The sequence below is a fragment of the Apium graveolens genome, chromosome 9, assembly GCF_009905375.1.
Source record: "Apium graveolens cultivar Ventura chromosome 9, ASM990537v1, whole genome shotgun sequence".
NCBI lineage: Eukaryota > Viridiplantae > Streptophyta > Magnoliopsida > Apiales > Apiaceae > Apium > Apium graveolens.
The window spans coordinates 31,374,958-31,392,632 of record NC_133655.1 but is presented as its reverse complement, the minus strand read 5'-3'; the positions used below and the strand labels follow the sequence as shown (position 1 = coordinate 31,392,632).

At 33.7% G+C, this 17,675-nt stretch overlaps 2 protein-coding genes across 2 annotated transcripts; one reads left to right on the top strand and one right to left on the bottom strand.

The window, feature by feature from the left end:
- Positions 1–105: 105 nt before the first annotated feature.
- Positions 106–2,010, bottom strand: LOC141687055 (transcription factor MYB35-like). The gene is made up of 3 exons (XM_074492198.1): positions 1,492–2,010; positions 709–800; positions 106–286 (listed from the first exon to the last, which is right to left on the bottom strand). The coding sequence occupies exons 1-3, from the start codon at positions 1,546–1,548 to the stop codon at positions 106–108; spliced, it is 330 nt and encodes a 109-aa protein (XP_074348299.1). The 5' UTR covers positions 1,549–2,010.
- Positions 2,011–4,998: 2,988 nt separating this feature from the next.
- LOC141683674 (AAA-ATPase At3g28580-like) lies at positions 4,999–7,013 on the top strand. Its single transcript, XM_074488422.1, has one exon. It carries the CDS (start codon positions 5,215–5,217, stop codon positions 6,760–6,762), a length of 1,548 nt encoding a protein of 515 aa, XP_074344523.1. The 5' UTR covers positions 4,999–5,214; the 3' UTR covers positions 6,763–7,013.
- Positions 7,014–17,675: the final 10,662 nt, after the last annotated feature.

Sequence of the window (17,675 nt, the reverse complement as noted above, 5' to 3'; positions counted from 1 at the left end):
ACTGGGAACTTGTATGCCTCAACTCTTATGGATGGCTGGAAACACTATTAGCCTTTAAGCTCTAAATATTTCTCAAATGTAAGCATTGGGTCGAAAGGTCAAAAGTTAATATCGGGGGCTTGGGAAAGCACCAATATTACTAAAAGCAGATATGATTTGGGAGAATGGCCTGTGGGTAACATGATCAATACCCATTTCAGATAGCTTCTGCTTTAGCTTTGTGTTACAGTAATTTTTCACATCATTATATTTTCTCCCGGGAAGTTGTTTAGCTATAATAGACCACCTAAACCATATAAAAAATGTATTAGACAAGGATAAATAAGAAGTAATAAACCAGTTTGTAGCAACAGGAGTTCTATTGTCAGTTAAAAACATCAAGTCATTACCATTATCCACAGATTTCTTGGCAAATGTACATAGCGAAAAGACTCTCTAATGGTTAAGTAGGGATTCATTGTTTTATCCATAGTATTGTAGCATAGTTGACGCCCATTTTTCCTTGGTAACAAGAATTGAGGGTTCAAGCCTAACATCTCGATGAAGGTATGTATGCCCGTTATGAGTCGGTTTTACAATGACCATGGGATGTGGTATGTCACATTTATGGATTACATTTTCCGCTATGAAATTCGAATTGAGATCTACAATGAAGTGGCAGAAATGAATAAAAAGGACTAAACACCTAAGGAGTTTAGGAGAATTCACCTGCTACCTATTGCTGCATGAAGGTTAATAATCAGCTCTTCTTCCTCTGGTGTGAAAGTCACATGCTTTTTCTCGGGAAATCGAACACCGATCTAAATATCCAAAGTTGGGACAGATTACCCAAATTTCATTTTAATAGTGATCCAAATTTAGATCAAATTTGGATCATTTGTTTATAAAACAGATTTTAAATTGGTTTTTGATAATTTAATTATATAATTAATAACAGAACATAATTAATAGTTAACAAAATTTATTTTTAAAATAAAACTTAAAATAATGAGAAAACATAATTTCATTAAAATTTAAAAATAAAAAAAATAAAGAGACACATATTGCACTTAGAGAGGTATTAATTAAACATTTGTGTGAAAAATATACTAATTCGGAAATTTAGCGTGTATCATTGATATTTTGTATATTAATTATTGTAATAAATGTGTTTTTCGTGAATAAGTACACAATTTTAATATTTTTATGTATATTAATTTTTTTGAATTAATTAATTTATGAAATGTTATATAAATTGTTAATAATGATTAAATGATAAATTTAAGATAAAATTATTTAATATGATATTTATATATTATTATATGTAAAAAATAATTTGGATCAGAAATTTGGATCAAAGTGGTGGATGGTAAAAAATATTTTCCTATCACAACTGTTACAAACAATAGAGAATGGTTTTGTTCGAGCAATGATTGGGCAGATAAAACATAGTGAAAGTTGATTCATCTTGTACATCCGGAAACAAACAGAAGCCAAGTAATCGGAAATTACCTGTTTTCTTAGTCTTGGAGGCATCTGTGCAGTTGCTTGTTCTTTGTTTCGGTACATATGCAAGCTTTTTCACATCTTCCTCTTTGTTCCTATTGCCCTTTCTCGCTTTCATTTCTTCGCAACTGGAAGGCCTTACAATGCTAAAAACTCTCTAAGAAATGATTAATTGGGGTAAAGAGATGATAGGGTTTATCAAGTGTTAGAGGCATGAAAAGTGTGTTCCATTTTAACTATATTTGAATGTAAGTAAAAAACAATGTAAATTATTCTCTTAGAGCATATGCACGGGAGCCATCAGAAAATCAATTCAGCAGATGTATCAATGCTTCAGTGTAAATATATAATGCAGCGCCTCTTTTTTCCCTCCATCAATTATTGATGGAGCATCAATCCATCACCCCCACCATCAATATTTGATGGACCAGCTGATGCCATTGATTAGTGGGCTCCACAACTACTTTTCTCTTTTCCTTCTTTTTTACTTGCTTTGTACATAGCTTTCTGGTGTTCTAACGGCTATACAACGGTTATAAATTTTCAACAGCTCTATTTTTTCATTTAACGGTCATATTTTGTAGCCTATAAATTACAAAATTTTAGATTCATTTGTGACATAAATTTTTACACACTTATATTTTTTTATATATTTTCTGTTTTATATAAATACATATACATATTTAAGAAAATGGGTACTAACTGGCTCCCCTCCGAAGAATTACAATTATGTATTACATAAATTTATGATATATAGTATAATTATTTATTTAATGAATAGTAATTGATGAATTGATGGAGTTATGTGGGTGTATAAAAATTAAGGAAAAAAGTGAATTTAGCATGAATAGTAACCAACTCCATTGATTCAATTGATGAATTGATGAATTGATGCCCCCGATGGGTGCATATGCTCTTATGAAGCCAGAAAGAGTAATTGAATCTGGTTTAAATTTGGTTAGTCATGATTTAATACTAAGCAAAACTAACAAAAAACAATTTAAATGGTTATTCACGAGAAAGGAAATGGATTAGTTTTAGCTTAGTTACTTACGATCACAAGTTCGATAAGAATGACTATTATAAACCTAAGGCTCGAGTGTATTCAATTGGGATTTTGAAATTTGTTTATGGATTTTAGAAATTATGAGTATTTAGTTTGGATTTTAAACAATTCTTTAAAATCTGAAGTTATTTAACAAGGATCGTAAAAAGTCTTTTAAAATCTGAGTCCATTCAATTTAGATTTTAAAAAATCAATCAAAATTTGGTTGTATTTAATTTGGATTTTAAAAAATTCATCAAAATTTGATGGTATTCAAAAGGCCATGAATTTTTTTTATTTAAAAAAGTTGTGGATTTTGATGGATTTTTTAGTACATTTTTAATATCTTATCTGAAATGATGATCAAGTATTTACCAAAGTCATATTAGGAGAACGCCCTTTGCGACCGAGTCTGGATCCTCCATCCCCTTGGGTGTTCGCTAATATATGTTCCCTTTTTTTTATTGGCCAGTCTCCTAATATATATATATATATATATATATATATATATTTCAGTTTTTTACATTCCGCGTGATAAAAACAACTGACACCGCACATAGTTATTATACCACTGACCTATAAAAAAAAGAACAGTGGAGGATCCCAACTCCTTCGGGTTTTAAGGGCAAATCCAACAGTCATTCAAATATTCAAATTTGGGGCAGATTATCCTCAATTTCATTTCAACAGTGATCTAAATGGTGATCCAAATTTGAATCACTTAATTTAATATAAAATAATGGTTTTGTTATTTGTAGTTTATGAGATTTTGAATTGATTTTTGATTATTTAATTATATAATTAATTAAAAAATATAATTAATAGTTAATAAAATTTATTTTTAAAATAAAACTTAAAATAATGAGAAAACATAATTTTATTAAAATTTAAAAATAAAAATAAAAATCACATATTGCACTTATAGATGCATTAATTGAGCATTTGTGGGAAGAATATACTAATTCGGAAAATTAGTGTGTATCAATGATATTTTGTATATTAATTATTGCAATAAATGTGTTTTTTTAATATTTTTATGTGTATTAATTTTTTTTGATTTAATTAATTTATGAAATGTTATATAAATTGTTAATAATGATTAAATGATAAATTTAAGATAAAATCGTTTAATATGATATTTATATATTATTATATGTAAAAAATAATTTGGATCAGAAATTTGGATCACATTGTTGGAGTTGGTCAGAAATTTGGATCAGTATTTCGATCAGTTGGTGATCCAAATTTGGATTTTTGGATCACAACTGTTGGAGATGGCCTAAGGGCAAATCCAACGGTGATCCAAATATCCAAATTTGGGGCATATTATCCTAAATTTCATTACAATATAAAATAATGATTTTGTTATTTGTAGTTTATGAGAGTTTAAATTGATTTTTGATTTTTTTAATTATATAATTAATAACAGGATATAATTAATAGTTAACAAAATTTATTTTTAAAATAAAACTTAAATAATGAGATGCATTCCTGAACCGCCATAGAAAAATAAAAAATAAAGAGACACATATTGCACTTAAAGATGCATTAATTGAGCATTTGTGAAAAAAATATACTAATTCGGAAAATTAGTGTATATCAATGATATTTTGTATGTTAATTGTTGCAATAAATGTGTTTTTCGTGAATTAAGTGCACAATTTTAATATTTTTATGTGTATTAATTTTTTTTGATTTAGTTAATTTATGAAATATTATATAGATGATAATGATTAAACGATAAATTTAAGATAAAATTGCTTAATATGATATTCATATATTATTATATGTAAAAAATAATTTGGATCAAAAATTTGGATCACACAAATTGGTCAGAAATTTGAATCAGTATTTGGATCAGTTGATGATTCAAATTTAAATTTTTTGATCACAGCCGTTGGAGATGAGCAAAGTACATTATTTACCAATCTGTTGTTTTGTTTCTTATTATAAGTTATACGTTTTATGTGCACTGCACACAAATGTTTTTTTTTCTTAAAACTTGAACATTCAATTTATTGTTGGTATCCGCTACGATAAGCTATGGTAGGATCTGAGTATAGAAGTAGTGAACAAAATATAGTTTTGGTTCATGACTTTTTGATTTAGTACTGAAATTAACAATGCAGCTTAGTGAACATCGCCAACACACAAGCAAATATAAGATTAGCACATATGAAAATGTATAACTTAAAGCAAAATGCCACATGGAGACAACAAATATGTTAAGCATCTCTAACATTCTCTGAGCTGACTTGTAGATATAATATAAATAATGTAACTACTAGCAATTTAGGATATAGATTTCGTGTCAATTGGAACAATATTCTTTAAATCTGAATTTGAGTAAAGACCAAGATTTTTAAAAACTGTTATGTAATAAATTCCAGCAACTCTGTTAATTTTGTACAGAAGGTCCAGGCATGATAACATTAAAAAAGAGTTGCAGGCCACCCAAAGATTACTTAACATGATCACACCAATGCCTCTTTCGTCACTGCTGACTCATGTACCACTAACCTGAAGATGACCACTTGACAAACTACAACCTTGTGAAATCATACTGCTAAACCCCACTCTCCTCTTTTTATATGAGACCCTGCTGTGTTATTCTTTGCTACAAGTTTGCATCTGCCTAGAGGACTGCAGACATAGTAACTCTTCATCGGCCCGAAACAACCTTAATGGCAACCCCACGAACCATGCTGGAGCTATGGACAACATTAGGCTCAACAATTGCAAGTTTCATGTTTGTTTGGGCAATCATCCGCCAATACGTTCCTGTTGAGCTTCGTCGCTACTTGGAATCCTACACGCACAGGCTCCTTGACTATTTCTCTCCTTATATTCGTATCACTATCCATGAATTCACTGGAACCCATCTCAAACGCAGTGAAGCATATAGCTCCGTAGAGGCATATCTTAGCACCAACTCTTCCAAGATTGCCAAGAGGCTCAAAGCCGAGGTGGGAAAGGATAGCAGCAAATTGTTATTAAGCATGGATGAACATGAACGAGTGACTGATGAATTCAACGGCGTACAGGTCTGGTGGCTTTCAAGTAAAGTTGTCTCTTTGTCACGGCCCATGTCATATTATCCCGAGCCAGAAAAAAGATATTACAGGCTTAAGTTTCACAAGAAACATCGAGAAATGATAACCGAGACTTACTTGGAGCATGTACTGAACAAGGGAAAAGAAATTAAGAGGCAAAATAAGCAGAGAAGGCTTTACACTAACAATAGTAGCAGCAGTATTAAGTATTCAAGCCGCAGGCAGACACTGTGGAGTCATATTGTGTTTGAGCATCCAGCTACGTTTGAAACTTTGGCGATGGAGCCTGATAAGAAGCAGGAGATCACTGAAGATCTGTTAAAATTTAGCCAAAGTAAGGATTATTATGCAAGAATTGGTAAATCTTGGAAACGAGGTTACCTGCTTCATGGTCCTCCAGGGACTGGAAAATCAACCATGATCGCCGCAATGGCAAATTTTCTAAGCTATGATATTTACGATCTTGAGCTGACAGCTGTCAAGGATAACACGGAGCTAAGGATGCTTTTGATCGGGACAACGAGTAAATCTATAATTGTTATCGAGGACATTGATTGTTCACTTGAGCTTACTGGCCAGAGGAAGAAAAATGAGGAGAAACCTTTAGACAGTGACAAGAGGAAGAAGGAAGCGGGTAAAGAACCCAAGGATGAGGGTGGCAGCAAAGTTACTCTATCAGGATTACTAAATTTCATTGACGGTTTGTGGTCTTCAAGTGGAGGCGAGCGGATCATTGTGTTTACAACTAATTATGTGGAGAAACTTGACCCAGCTCTTACTAGATCAGGACGAATGGACAAACATGTTGAAATGTCCTACTGCAGTTTTGAAGGCTTTAAGGTGCTTGCTAAAAATTACCTGGACGTGGAGGCGCATCCTACATTTGATTTAATTCAACACTTGATGGCGGAGGCCTTAATTACACCTGCTGATGTTGCAGAAAACCTCATGCCCAAGACCGCAACTGAAAATGCACATGTTTGTCTTTCGAATCTGATTCGAGCTCTCGATGAAGCCAAGGACCTTAAAAAGAATGAACTGGAAAAGGTAAAAGCAATGTCATCAGATAAACACAAGGAACCAGTAAAGGTGGAAGCCATGTTGCTGGATCAACCGAAGGAACTAGTGAAGGTGGATGAAATGCTGCCAGATGAACAAGAAGCTACAGCAATATTATAAAACGGAACCAGTAAAGGTAGAAGTTATGTTGCTCGATCAACAGAAGGCACAACCAAAGCTGAATGAAATGCTGGCAGAGAAACAAGAAGCTGAAGAATCATTATGTAACTGCTTATAACACAAAATTTAAAGTCAGAAATAATTGATTGTGCATCTACTATATTACCACCTAGGCATCTCCGGTACTTGTGGGAGGATGCTTATGTTTTCAAATACTAAATTTCTCAACCAATCCAACTAGTCCTTGGGCATACCATATAGCACATATAGACTAAAGTAAGGATACAGATCATATGTTATTTTCCTTTTAAAAAATTTCCAAAACACTGCACAGATAGAAGAAACGGACCACACAGCTCCCACAATTATCCCACGCTACTTGTAGTCAAACAAAGACATGGCCAAAATAAATGTACACAGATGTAGAAATTTCTTAAAATACTTAATTGAACAATTTTAAGCTATGTCAATGTGCACTCATAAACTGCAGGTAAATGTTATTCAGCACACAATTCATTGTGCATTATCGTCCTGGACATAATATGTGCAACCTTTAGAACCTTCCATACAACTCTTCATATACCACCGCCTAATCTACAAATCAGCTCAATCAAGAGCGCCCAACTCTTTCATATCCTCCAAAAAAGCCATATATGAGTCATCCGTACTCTGTGGCTTCGCTGCTGATGAAGATATACCAGATTCCTGTTTAGCAACAGCTGGAGGAGCTTTTGGCAGGGTAGCTGCTGATGCAAGTGAAGGTGGCTTCGGCTTCAACTTTGGAACAGCAGACTCCCTCCTCACACGCACAGATGCAGGAACCTGCATTCATGTCATAAAAATATTAGAAAAAAGAGAACAGAGAAATCAAAATTTGAAGATCGATAAATACTTGCCAGGAATAAAAATCTCAGTTAGCGTGAAAACTAAAGATCTCAACTGATTATTAAAGGCAGATCGATGCAGTTAAAGGACTTGCAAGGAATGCTGTTTAGGGCCTTGGTTCCAACAACTGTACTGTAGGATCAATATTAAGTTCTGTTCATGCATAACTTACCTCTAAATATATAATAAGCAAGTTGCAAAAAATGTTTACAAAGATATTGTTGTGTTTTATGAATGAGTTTTTACAGAATCAAAATACCATGGCAGAATATATAAATGCTTTCAAACTTCTCTTGAATTACCCATAAGTTATAATATTAAAATATCTGCTTATATACTAATACATGGGAAAATGAACACACGCTCTATGAACCTTCCAAACTACAAGGCTAATAAATAAAATACATGATGAATAGATGAACAGACTTGATTCATGTATTTAGATTTTCAAGAGATAAATTAAATAGATTTGAGATTATAGTCAACAAATTCCTCCCTTTATCTCGAACCTGACTTCCTTTCTTCATTCCAATCTTCTCCATGAATTTGTAGAGCAAAAGTTTTGATAAAGGTTTTGTGAACATATCTGCTATTTGATCACGACTCTTTACATGAGTTAAAGTCACCTTATTTTCAGCTACCTTCTCTCGAATAAAATGAAACCTCACGTCAATATGTTTGCTTCGTTCATGATGTACTGGATTCTTTGCTAATTCAATGGTTGATTTACTATCCATCTTGATCTCAAATGCTTCGTCTTGGGGTAGATCAATTTCCTTCAATAAATTATTTAGCCATATTGCATGACAAACACACCAGGAAGCAGCTACGTACTCTGCTTCACATGTTGACAAAGTCACTATGGGCTGCTTCTTCGACTGCCATGTAAATGCAGTATCTCCGATATAAAATACATAGCCGGACGTGCTTTTTACTGTCATCTATGTCTCCGCACCAATCTGAATCAGAATATGCACTTAGTTTGTATTCTTTTGACTTTGAGTAAAACATTCCCATTATGTATTGTAAAATTCTCTTTGCTGCTTTCCAATGTGAACTCCTTGGTTCTTCCATATATCTACTAACCATGCCAACACTGAAAGCTAGATCAGGTCTGGTGCAACACAAATATCACAAACATCCAATGAGACTTCTGTATTTGGTTACATCATTTGTATTTCCTCCTTCCATTTTTGACAATCTTGCACCAGGCTCCATTGGAGTTGAAACCGGTTTACAGTTTTCCATCCTAAATTTTCTCAAAATATCACCCGCATACCTTTCTTGAGACATAAATATGCCAGAAGCAGTATGCTTTATTTCCAAGCCCAAAAAATATTTTAACAAGCCAAGGTCTGTCATCTCAAACTCACATGTCATTCCCTTTTTGAACTCTTCAATAAGCTTTTGACAATTACCCATAAAAATCAAGTCATCAACGTATAAAGCAACAATTAAAAGTTTACCTTCAAACTTCTTTACATAAACTGAATGCTCATAAGGACACTGTTTAAATCCCATTCTTTTGAAGTATCCATCTATTCTGGAATTCCAAGTCCGTGGCGCTTGTTTTAAACCGTATAATGCCTTCCTTAGCTTTAGGACTTTTCTTTCTTCTCCGATTTGTATATATCCTGGTGGTTGGTTAATGTACACCTCTTCTTCAAGATTTTCATTTAAAATGCTGATTTTACGTCCATATGGTAAATAGGCCAATTACATTGAGCAGCTTGTGAAATAAGTAGTCTGATGCTTTCCATCCTTGCCACTGGAGCGAAAACTTCGTCATAATCTATTCCTGCCTTTTGTTTGTAACCTTTCACTACTAAGCGTGCTTTATGTTTCTTTATTGCACCATCATTCTTCTTTTTATAAACCCATTTTACATCTAAAGGCTTGTGGCCTTTTGGCAAATCGACAAGCTCCCATGTCCCGTTCCTTTCTATTGCTTTAATTTCTTCATCCATAGCATTCTTCCAACTTTCTTCTTGTATAGCCTCGTCAAAGCCTAAATTTTCAGCATCTGCCATAAAATACATTAGCTGCACTTCATTAGTCTCATCATAGATATCTTGCAAACTTTTCATTTTTTGATTCTCTTCTTCTTCATCAGATGATGTTCTCTCTTCTGTATCATCATCTAAATTTGGCGTTTCATTTATTTTTGTATCGCAAGAGGTTGACCCTTTTTGTAATGAGACAGACACCTTTTCTAATGTAACATTTTTTGTCTTCTTCCAATCCCACGAGTCTTCCTCGTTTATGAGAACATCTCTGCTGACTACTACCTTCTTTTGATCTGGATCAAAAAGCTTGTATCCCTTTGTCTTCTGATCATATCCGATGAACACCAATTTTTTGCTTTTATCTTCAAGTTTGCTTCTTTTCCAGATCAGGTACATGCATATAAGCTATACTGCCAAACACCTTCATGTGTTTAGCGGTTGGTTTCCTTTCATTCCACATTTCTTGTGGTGTTTTATTTCCAAGCCTGGAATGTATACTTCTATTTTGAATATAAACAGCACACTGCACTGCCTCTGCCCAAAACTCCTTTGGCATTTCCTTGTTTTTTAGCATAGATCTAACCATATCCATGATAGTTCTATTTTTTTTCTCTGCAATTCCGTTTTGCTGAGGAGAATATGGTGCCGTAAAAAATCTTCTAATTCCATGCTCCTCACAAAATGAATTGAATTATTTGGAAGTGAACTCGCCACCATTATCTGATCTCAAAGCTTTAATATGACATCCAGACATTTTCTCTACCATAACTTTAAATCTTTTAAACACTTCAAAGGCTTCTGATTTTTTATTCAAAAAATATACCCAGGTACGACGAGAGAAGTCATCTATGAAAGTAATGAAGTACCTTTTGCCGCTAAAAGATCCAGGAGTAATGGGTCCGCATATGTCTGAATGTACCAGATTTAGTCGCTCCCTTGTTTTATATGACGTTCCCTTTTGGAAAGAGTTCCTCCCTTGTTTTCCATATGTGTAGCTTTCACAGAACTCACCGTCGAACACAATATTAGGTAGTCCATGTATCATCTGATTTTTTGCCATTAACTTCAAAGCTTTATAATTAAGATGTCTAAATCTCTTGTGCCACAAAGCTGCCTCACTTTTTTCAATTTTTAAACATTTTTCTTCAGAATATTTTATGTTCACCTTAAACATTTTATTACTTTCCATATGAGAACTTATGACTTCCTTACCATCTTTGTCTCTTAATTGCATTTGCTGCCCCTTTGTATGAATTTCATAACCCTTTTGCAGTAACTGTCCAACACTCAGAATATTGACTTTAATATCTGGAACATAGTATACATCCTCCACTGCTCCAGTTTTTCCATTCTTCTGTAGGAATCCAATTCTACCTTTTCCCATCACTTGCACTTTCGATACATCTCCAAATGAAACACTTTCGCATACTCCTTCCTTTAGACTTTGAAATAGATGACGGTGCCCACTCATATGATTGCTTGCACCTGTGTCCATGTACCATGTGGACTCATTATCTATTGCCACTCCTTTGTTTGCAGTCAATAACAAAAAAATTTCATCCTCCTTAGTCACAAGATTTTTTACATTCTTCATTCTTCTTGTTATGCCAACATTCTTTTGAGATGTGTCCAAACTTTCCATAGGTGTAACACTCTTTTTCTTGAGTTGTTTTTCCTAATCTTCCTCTTCCACGACCACCTTGACCTCAAAAATTATTTTGGAAAGTTGGTGCTTTATGTTCTGGTCTGTACAGGCCGCGTCCATTGCCCCTTTCATATCCATTGCCTCTTCCATAGATACTAAAATTTCTTCCTCCTCGGGCTCGACCTCTTCCACGATTTTCTTTATATTGTGTTGTATGTACAACATCTTTTCTTTATCTTCAACTTTTACTTGCAAAGCTTCTGCCACAGGCTCTTTTTCTTTTAGCTTCTTTCGCTGTTCATGAGCTTCAAGACTTCCAACTAAATCATCTACCTTTATTTTCGAAAGATATTTTGATTCCTCTATTGCACAGACAATATTTTCAAATTTGTCTGTCAAAGATCTAAGAATCTTCTCTACTATTCTTGCTTCAATTATCTCCTCTCCATTGCTCTTTAATTGATTTGTTACCTTTTCTGCTCTTGTGATGTAATCAGAAACACTTTATGTCTCCTTCATTGTCATAGACTCCATTTCACCTCTAAGTGTTTGTAAACGCACTTGCTTTACCCTGTCCGCACCTTTGAACGTCTTAAACAAGATGTCTCAGGCTTCCTTCGACATTTCTGCTCCTGCAATCTTCTCAAAAATTGAATCTTCCACGGCATTCTGCAAGGCACTTAGAGCTCGATTATCTCTCTTTCTTTCTTCCCTTAATTTATTTTGTTGAGCTTGAGATAAAGCTCCCAGATTTTTAGGTTCCGTAAAACTATCTTTAACCATCTCCCAATTTTCTTCAGCCTTCAACCAAGTCTTCATCTTTATACTCCAAGTATCATAATTGATCTTTGTAAGTTGTGAAATAGGAGTCTGTGTATGTGATGAGCCTCCAACCATTTTCTTAATACTTTTCGTGTAGTAACACTTTTTTTCTTGAGGCTCTGATACCAATTTGTTATGTTTTATGAATGAGTTTTTACAGAATCAAAATACCATGGGCAGAATATATAAATGCTTTCAAGCTTCTCTTGAATTACCCAGAAGTTATAATATTAAAATATCTGCTTTTATAGGCAGACTAATACATAGGAAAATGAACAGGTTCTATGAACCTTCCAAACTACAAGGCTAGTAAATAAAATACATGATGAATAGATGAACAGACTTGATTCATGTATTTAGATTTTCAAGAGATAAATCAAATAGATTTGAGATTATAGTCAACAGATATGTCATCCGACAACTACCCCATTCCAAAAATATATACTTATATGTTATTTACTGAACAATTTCTAATTGAAATCAATCAGGAGCTATAAGAATGAAGCTTGAAGAAGATGATTAGTTGCAATATTGTGTACGTATTATATTGAAATATTCAACCGTAAAAAATTGAATTGTGTTGTTTATGTGTACAAACTGGAGAATATATACAAGTCAAGGTGTTGACCAATTCTCTAACAGAAATTCCCGCCTAAACTAGTAAAACTGGAAAATATAAATAATTATATATTCAATACCCCCGTCAAGCTAGATGTGATGGTGGAAACTGAAGACCTAGCTCGAGACATAATTCCTTACGATGAGTCCCAGAAAGAGGTTTGGTTAGTAGATCAACAAGTTGTAAAAATGTGCGAATGTGAAAAATCTTGAGAAAACCAGAAGTCACATAGTCGTGAATGAAATGGCAATCAATCTTAAGGTGTAAAAATCTGATGCTCTACAATATATTTAGCTACAGTGTTGTCATAGTATACAGAAATAGGAGTAGAAACCTGAACATGTAAATCTTTCAATAAACCCACGATCCAAATGATTTCACTTGTAGTGTAACTCATACTGCGGTATTCAACCTCAGCTGTACTCTTAGAAATAATTTTCTGTTTCTTGGTTTTCCAGGAAATTAAAGATGTTCCTAAAAACACTGCATAACCAGATAAGGATCTAGCTGAAAAAGGGCATGTTCCCCAATCAGCATCACAATAAGCAGATAGTTCCAAAGAAATCTGAGACTTATAAAACAAACCAACATTAAGTGTGCCCTTCAAATATTTTAACACATGAAGAGCAGCATCAAAATGACTCTGAGCAGGTGCAGAAAGAAATTGAGACAGTTGCTGAACAGAGGAGGAAATATCAGGCCTTGTAAGATTCAAATATAGTTATTTTCCAACAAGTCTCCTATAAACTTCAGGATCAGATAATTTGGGAGAGTCATCAAGACTTAATTGCAAACCTTTAGCCATAGGAGAAACTGCAGGATTACAATCCTGCATATGAGTATCCACTAACAAATCCAAAATATATTTTCGTTGATTTAATCTGATTCCAGAAGAGTCCCTGGTAACCTCTATCCCAAGAAAATACTTAAGATTGCCAAGGTCTTTGATGGTAAAGGCTTTGTGTAAAGCATTCTTGATAAACGAAATTGCTAAAAAATCATTATCAGTGACTAACAAGTCATCAACATAACACACAATGGTTGTAAAAGAACCAATAGAACTCTTGACAAATAGAGAATAATCTTGAGTGGACTGGACATAGCCCATGGAAATCAGAAATTTTGAGAGCTCAACATTCCATTTCCTAGAAGCCTGTCTCAATTCATAAATGGACCTAGTAAGTTTACAAACTTGTCCTGGAGCAGCCTTAGTATAACCAGGAGGAGGAGTCATATCCTCTTCAATAAAACCATGAAGGAAATCATAATTTATGTCTAGTTGCTGTAAATGCCAATCATTAGCAGCAGCTAAAGCAATCAAACATCTAACGGTTGTAAATTTTGCTACAGGGCTGAAAGTATGCTTAAAATCTTTACCTTTGATCTGTTTATTTCCTCATGCAACCAACCTAGCCTTACATCTTTCAACAGATCCATCAGGATTAAATTTGGTCTTAAACATCCATTTACAACCAATGACATGAGAATTAGGAGGAGGTGTGATTAATGTCCAAGTATTATTTGCTTCTAAAGCATCTAGTTCTAACTGCATAGTAGCAACCCACTTAGGATCCTCTTTGGCCTTATGATAAGAGCCGGGTTCAGCAGTGTTAAGGATTGCATTAAGACTAACAAGATAGTCTGAAGGGAATTGAGACAAACTAGGTTCAGCAAAAACATTAAAAACTTGACAGGATGCAGCAAAAGACTTTGGTAAATTAGAGACCAAAAATTGATCAAAATTTTTAGGAATATGAGAAATTCTGGCATATCTTCTAACAGGAACAGATTTAAGAGGAACAATAGGAAGAGACTCAGATTCCTGATGAGTAACAGGACTAAAAGAAGGTTCTGGATTAGAAGTAGAAATATCAGAAAGCACAGTAGGGTCAGAAGAACCAAGAACATGAGTATGTGAATCAAGAAGTGCAGAAGGAAAATCTTCTTCTGGAATTATTGGATTAATAATTGGAAGAATAGAATGAGGAATATATGAAGAACCCAATTTGAAAGGAAAACAATTTTCTTTGAAAATTACATCCCTGCTGAGAAATATTTGGTGAGAATCCAGATCATACAATTTGTAACCCTTTTGAGCATATGGGTATCCTAACAAAATACACTTTCTAGCTCTTGGAGCCATTTTATGAATTATGGATAGCAGCAAAACAGAGACAACCAATGGCCCTTAAATGATCATAACAAGCAGGTTTATTCATGAGTAGCTCATAGGGAATTTTTCAATTGAGAACTGAACTAGAAATCAGATTTATCAAATAGGTTGCAGCTAAAATACAGTCCCCCCAAAATTTTATTGGCAAAGAAGTATGAATTCTGATTGCCCTAGCAGTATCTAGAAAATGCCTATATTTTCTTTCAACTCTACCATTTTTTTGAGGATTACCTGGTATACTTCTTTGATGAACAATCCCTTTTGAAGAAAACAAAATAGCACAACTTGATTGAACAATCTCAGTGCCATTATCAGACCTGATAAACTTAATAGTCTGCTCAAAATGATTACTTATGTAGTCTAAAAATCCCTTAACAATTCAAACACTTGATCCTTAGTATATAATAAATGAGTCTAAGTCACCCTAGAATAATTATCTAGAATTGTAAGAAAATATCTACTACCTGACATAGTAGGTGTAGAATAAGGGCCCCACAAATCAATGTGTAATAATTGAAAAAGAGCAGAAGCTCTAGAAACAAAATCTGGAAATGAAAGTTTATGATGTTTTACCAAAATACAAGATTCATAATACAAGTTATGTGTCTTATTACAAGGCAAAGAATTAGGCAAATGTTTTAGTTTGCTTAAAGAAGCATGCCCTAATCTGGCATGAAAAACATCCAAAGAGTTTGAAGAAACATGATATGAATTCAAACAATTATGAAAAGAAAAATTACAAGAAGAAATCGAAGAACAAGTGATTCTGTAAAGACCATTTGATTTTGTTCCAGAAGCTTGAATAGAATCAGTTGAAAGGTCCTGAAAAACACATGATTCTTTATCAAAAGTAGCCAGTAAATTGTTTTGATCCAACAACTTACCAACTGATAAAAGATTATGTTTAAATTCTGAAACATATAATTTTAATTTGATGTTAGGAGTGAGTAATACTGTTCCAGTATGATGCACCAACTATAAGGACAGATGGTAATGAGATTTTAATTGGATAAGAAAGAGAAATCATGTCTAAAAAAAGTCTAATAGACAAACCATATGATTACTAGCCCTTGTGTCCACTATCCAGGAAGGAGAACTCATAGTTGAAGTAACATTAAAAGCTGAAACAATACCTGTAAAATTGCAAGATGTATCTGGTTCTGAGAGACCTGCATTTTGCTGCATCATCTTTAATACTTCCTTATATACAACAATCACCATTTGGTTATCCATAGTAGGTAAATTCTGTGAATTAGAGAAGGAAACAATATCCAAAGGAGAAGATCCAAGTACACCAGAAGAATCAGAGACTTGAGCAGCAAATTTTTGACCAGAACCAAGATTTTGTTTGCCTTTGAAATTAAGATACCATTCTGGAACCCCTACTAGTTTGAAATATTGCTCAACTGAATGACCCTTCCTTTTACAATGATCACAAGCCAAATCCATCTTGTTCTTCTTAAAATCCTTTTTCTGTCTTGGGAACCTTGAATTAGCAGGATAAGTCTTATTTTTATAAAGAGCACTGACATCAGACGGTTTAACCAATGGAATATTGATGTTCTGTTGTTTCTCTATCTGTTATAAAATGTGATAAGCCTTCAATACAGTAGGCAATGGCTCCATACTCAGTAAATTGGTTTTCACATTATCAAAATTCTTGTTCAAGCCACAAATGAACTGTATGAGCTTCTTGGTTTCAGCAGCCTCAGAGACCTTTTTAAGCAAACTACAAGTACATTTTGCAAGTGCTCCACAGTTATAATCAAAATGTCCTTCAAGAACTTGAAGTTTATCCCACACAATCTTAAGTTCCCCATAATATTCAGCATTAGACAAATTCTGTTGTTCAATTCTACTAAGACTAGTATGTAATTCATACAACAAAGGAGCATTAGACTTCCCAAATCTATCAGATACGTCAATCCACAAATCTCGAGCAGAACCAGCAAATATGAAACTATCAGCAATAATAGGTTCCATAGAAAAAGTTAACCAAGAAAGTACCTGTTAGGTCCCAATGTGTTTGTAGAAGGGGGGGGGGGGTTAAATGCAAACAATACCGAATAATCGAATTTAGTGCGGAATAAAAAATTGAAACAAAATTCAAGTTAAATAAAAATATTATTAAACTTGAAAGGTGTTACAACAACGGTATCGATTACAAGGGATTAATCTCAAATTAATTATCACAAATCTAGAATAAATTCGACATGAACTTTTTCTATTTTTGCAATAAAAAGATTCAAATGCTAAATGTAATTTGAGATTAAGTTCTAGAGATTTTGATCCGCTAGATAGTTACACAAGAACAAGAGAATGATTTCTAGTTGTTTGAATTTAACTTTAAAACTAGAAATTGTGATCTTGAAGTTTGCAGATGAAAATGAAATATTATGCTTCTTCTTTTTCTGCTGTGTTCTTGGTTTGTTAAGAAAAATAGATCAAAGTCTTCTGCTGCTTCTGTTCTATTTATAATTCAATCAACAGGATCACTTGAACTGGAATGACAATCGGCATGACAATCACTTGTACTAGCAAGACAATCGGTAAGACAATCATTTGTGCTACAATGACAATCGGTATGACTATCAAATGAACTAGCAAGACTATCAAATTGAGCTGGCAAGAAAATCTTCTTCCAGTAGAACTTTCGGTGAGACAATTGAACTGACTTGGCATGACAATCGGTATGACAATCCAGATTGTCATGCTAGTTCAATTTCAATTGTCTTGCTGAATTAAAACTGATTTTAATCTAAT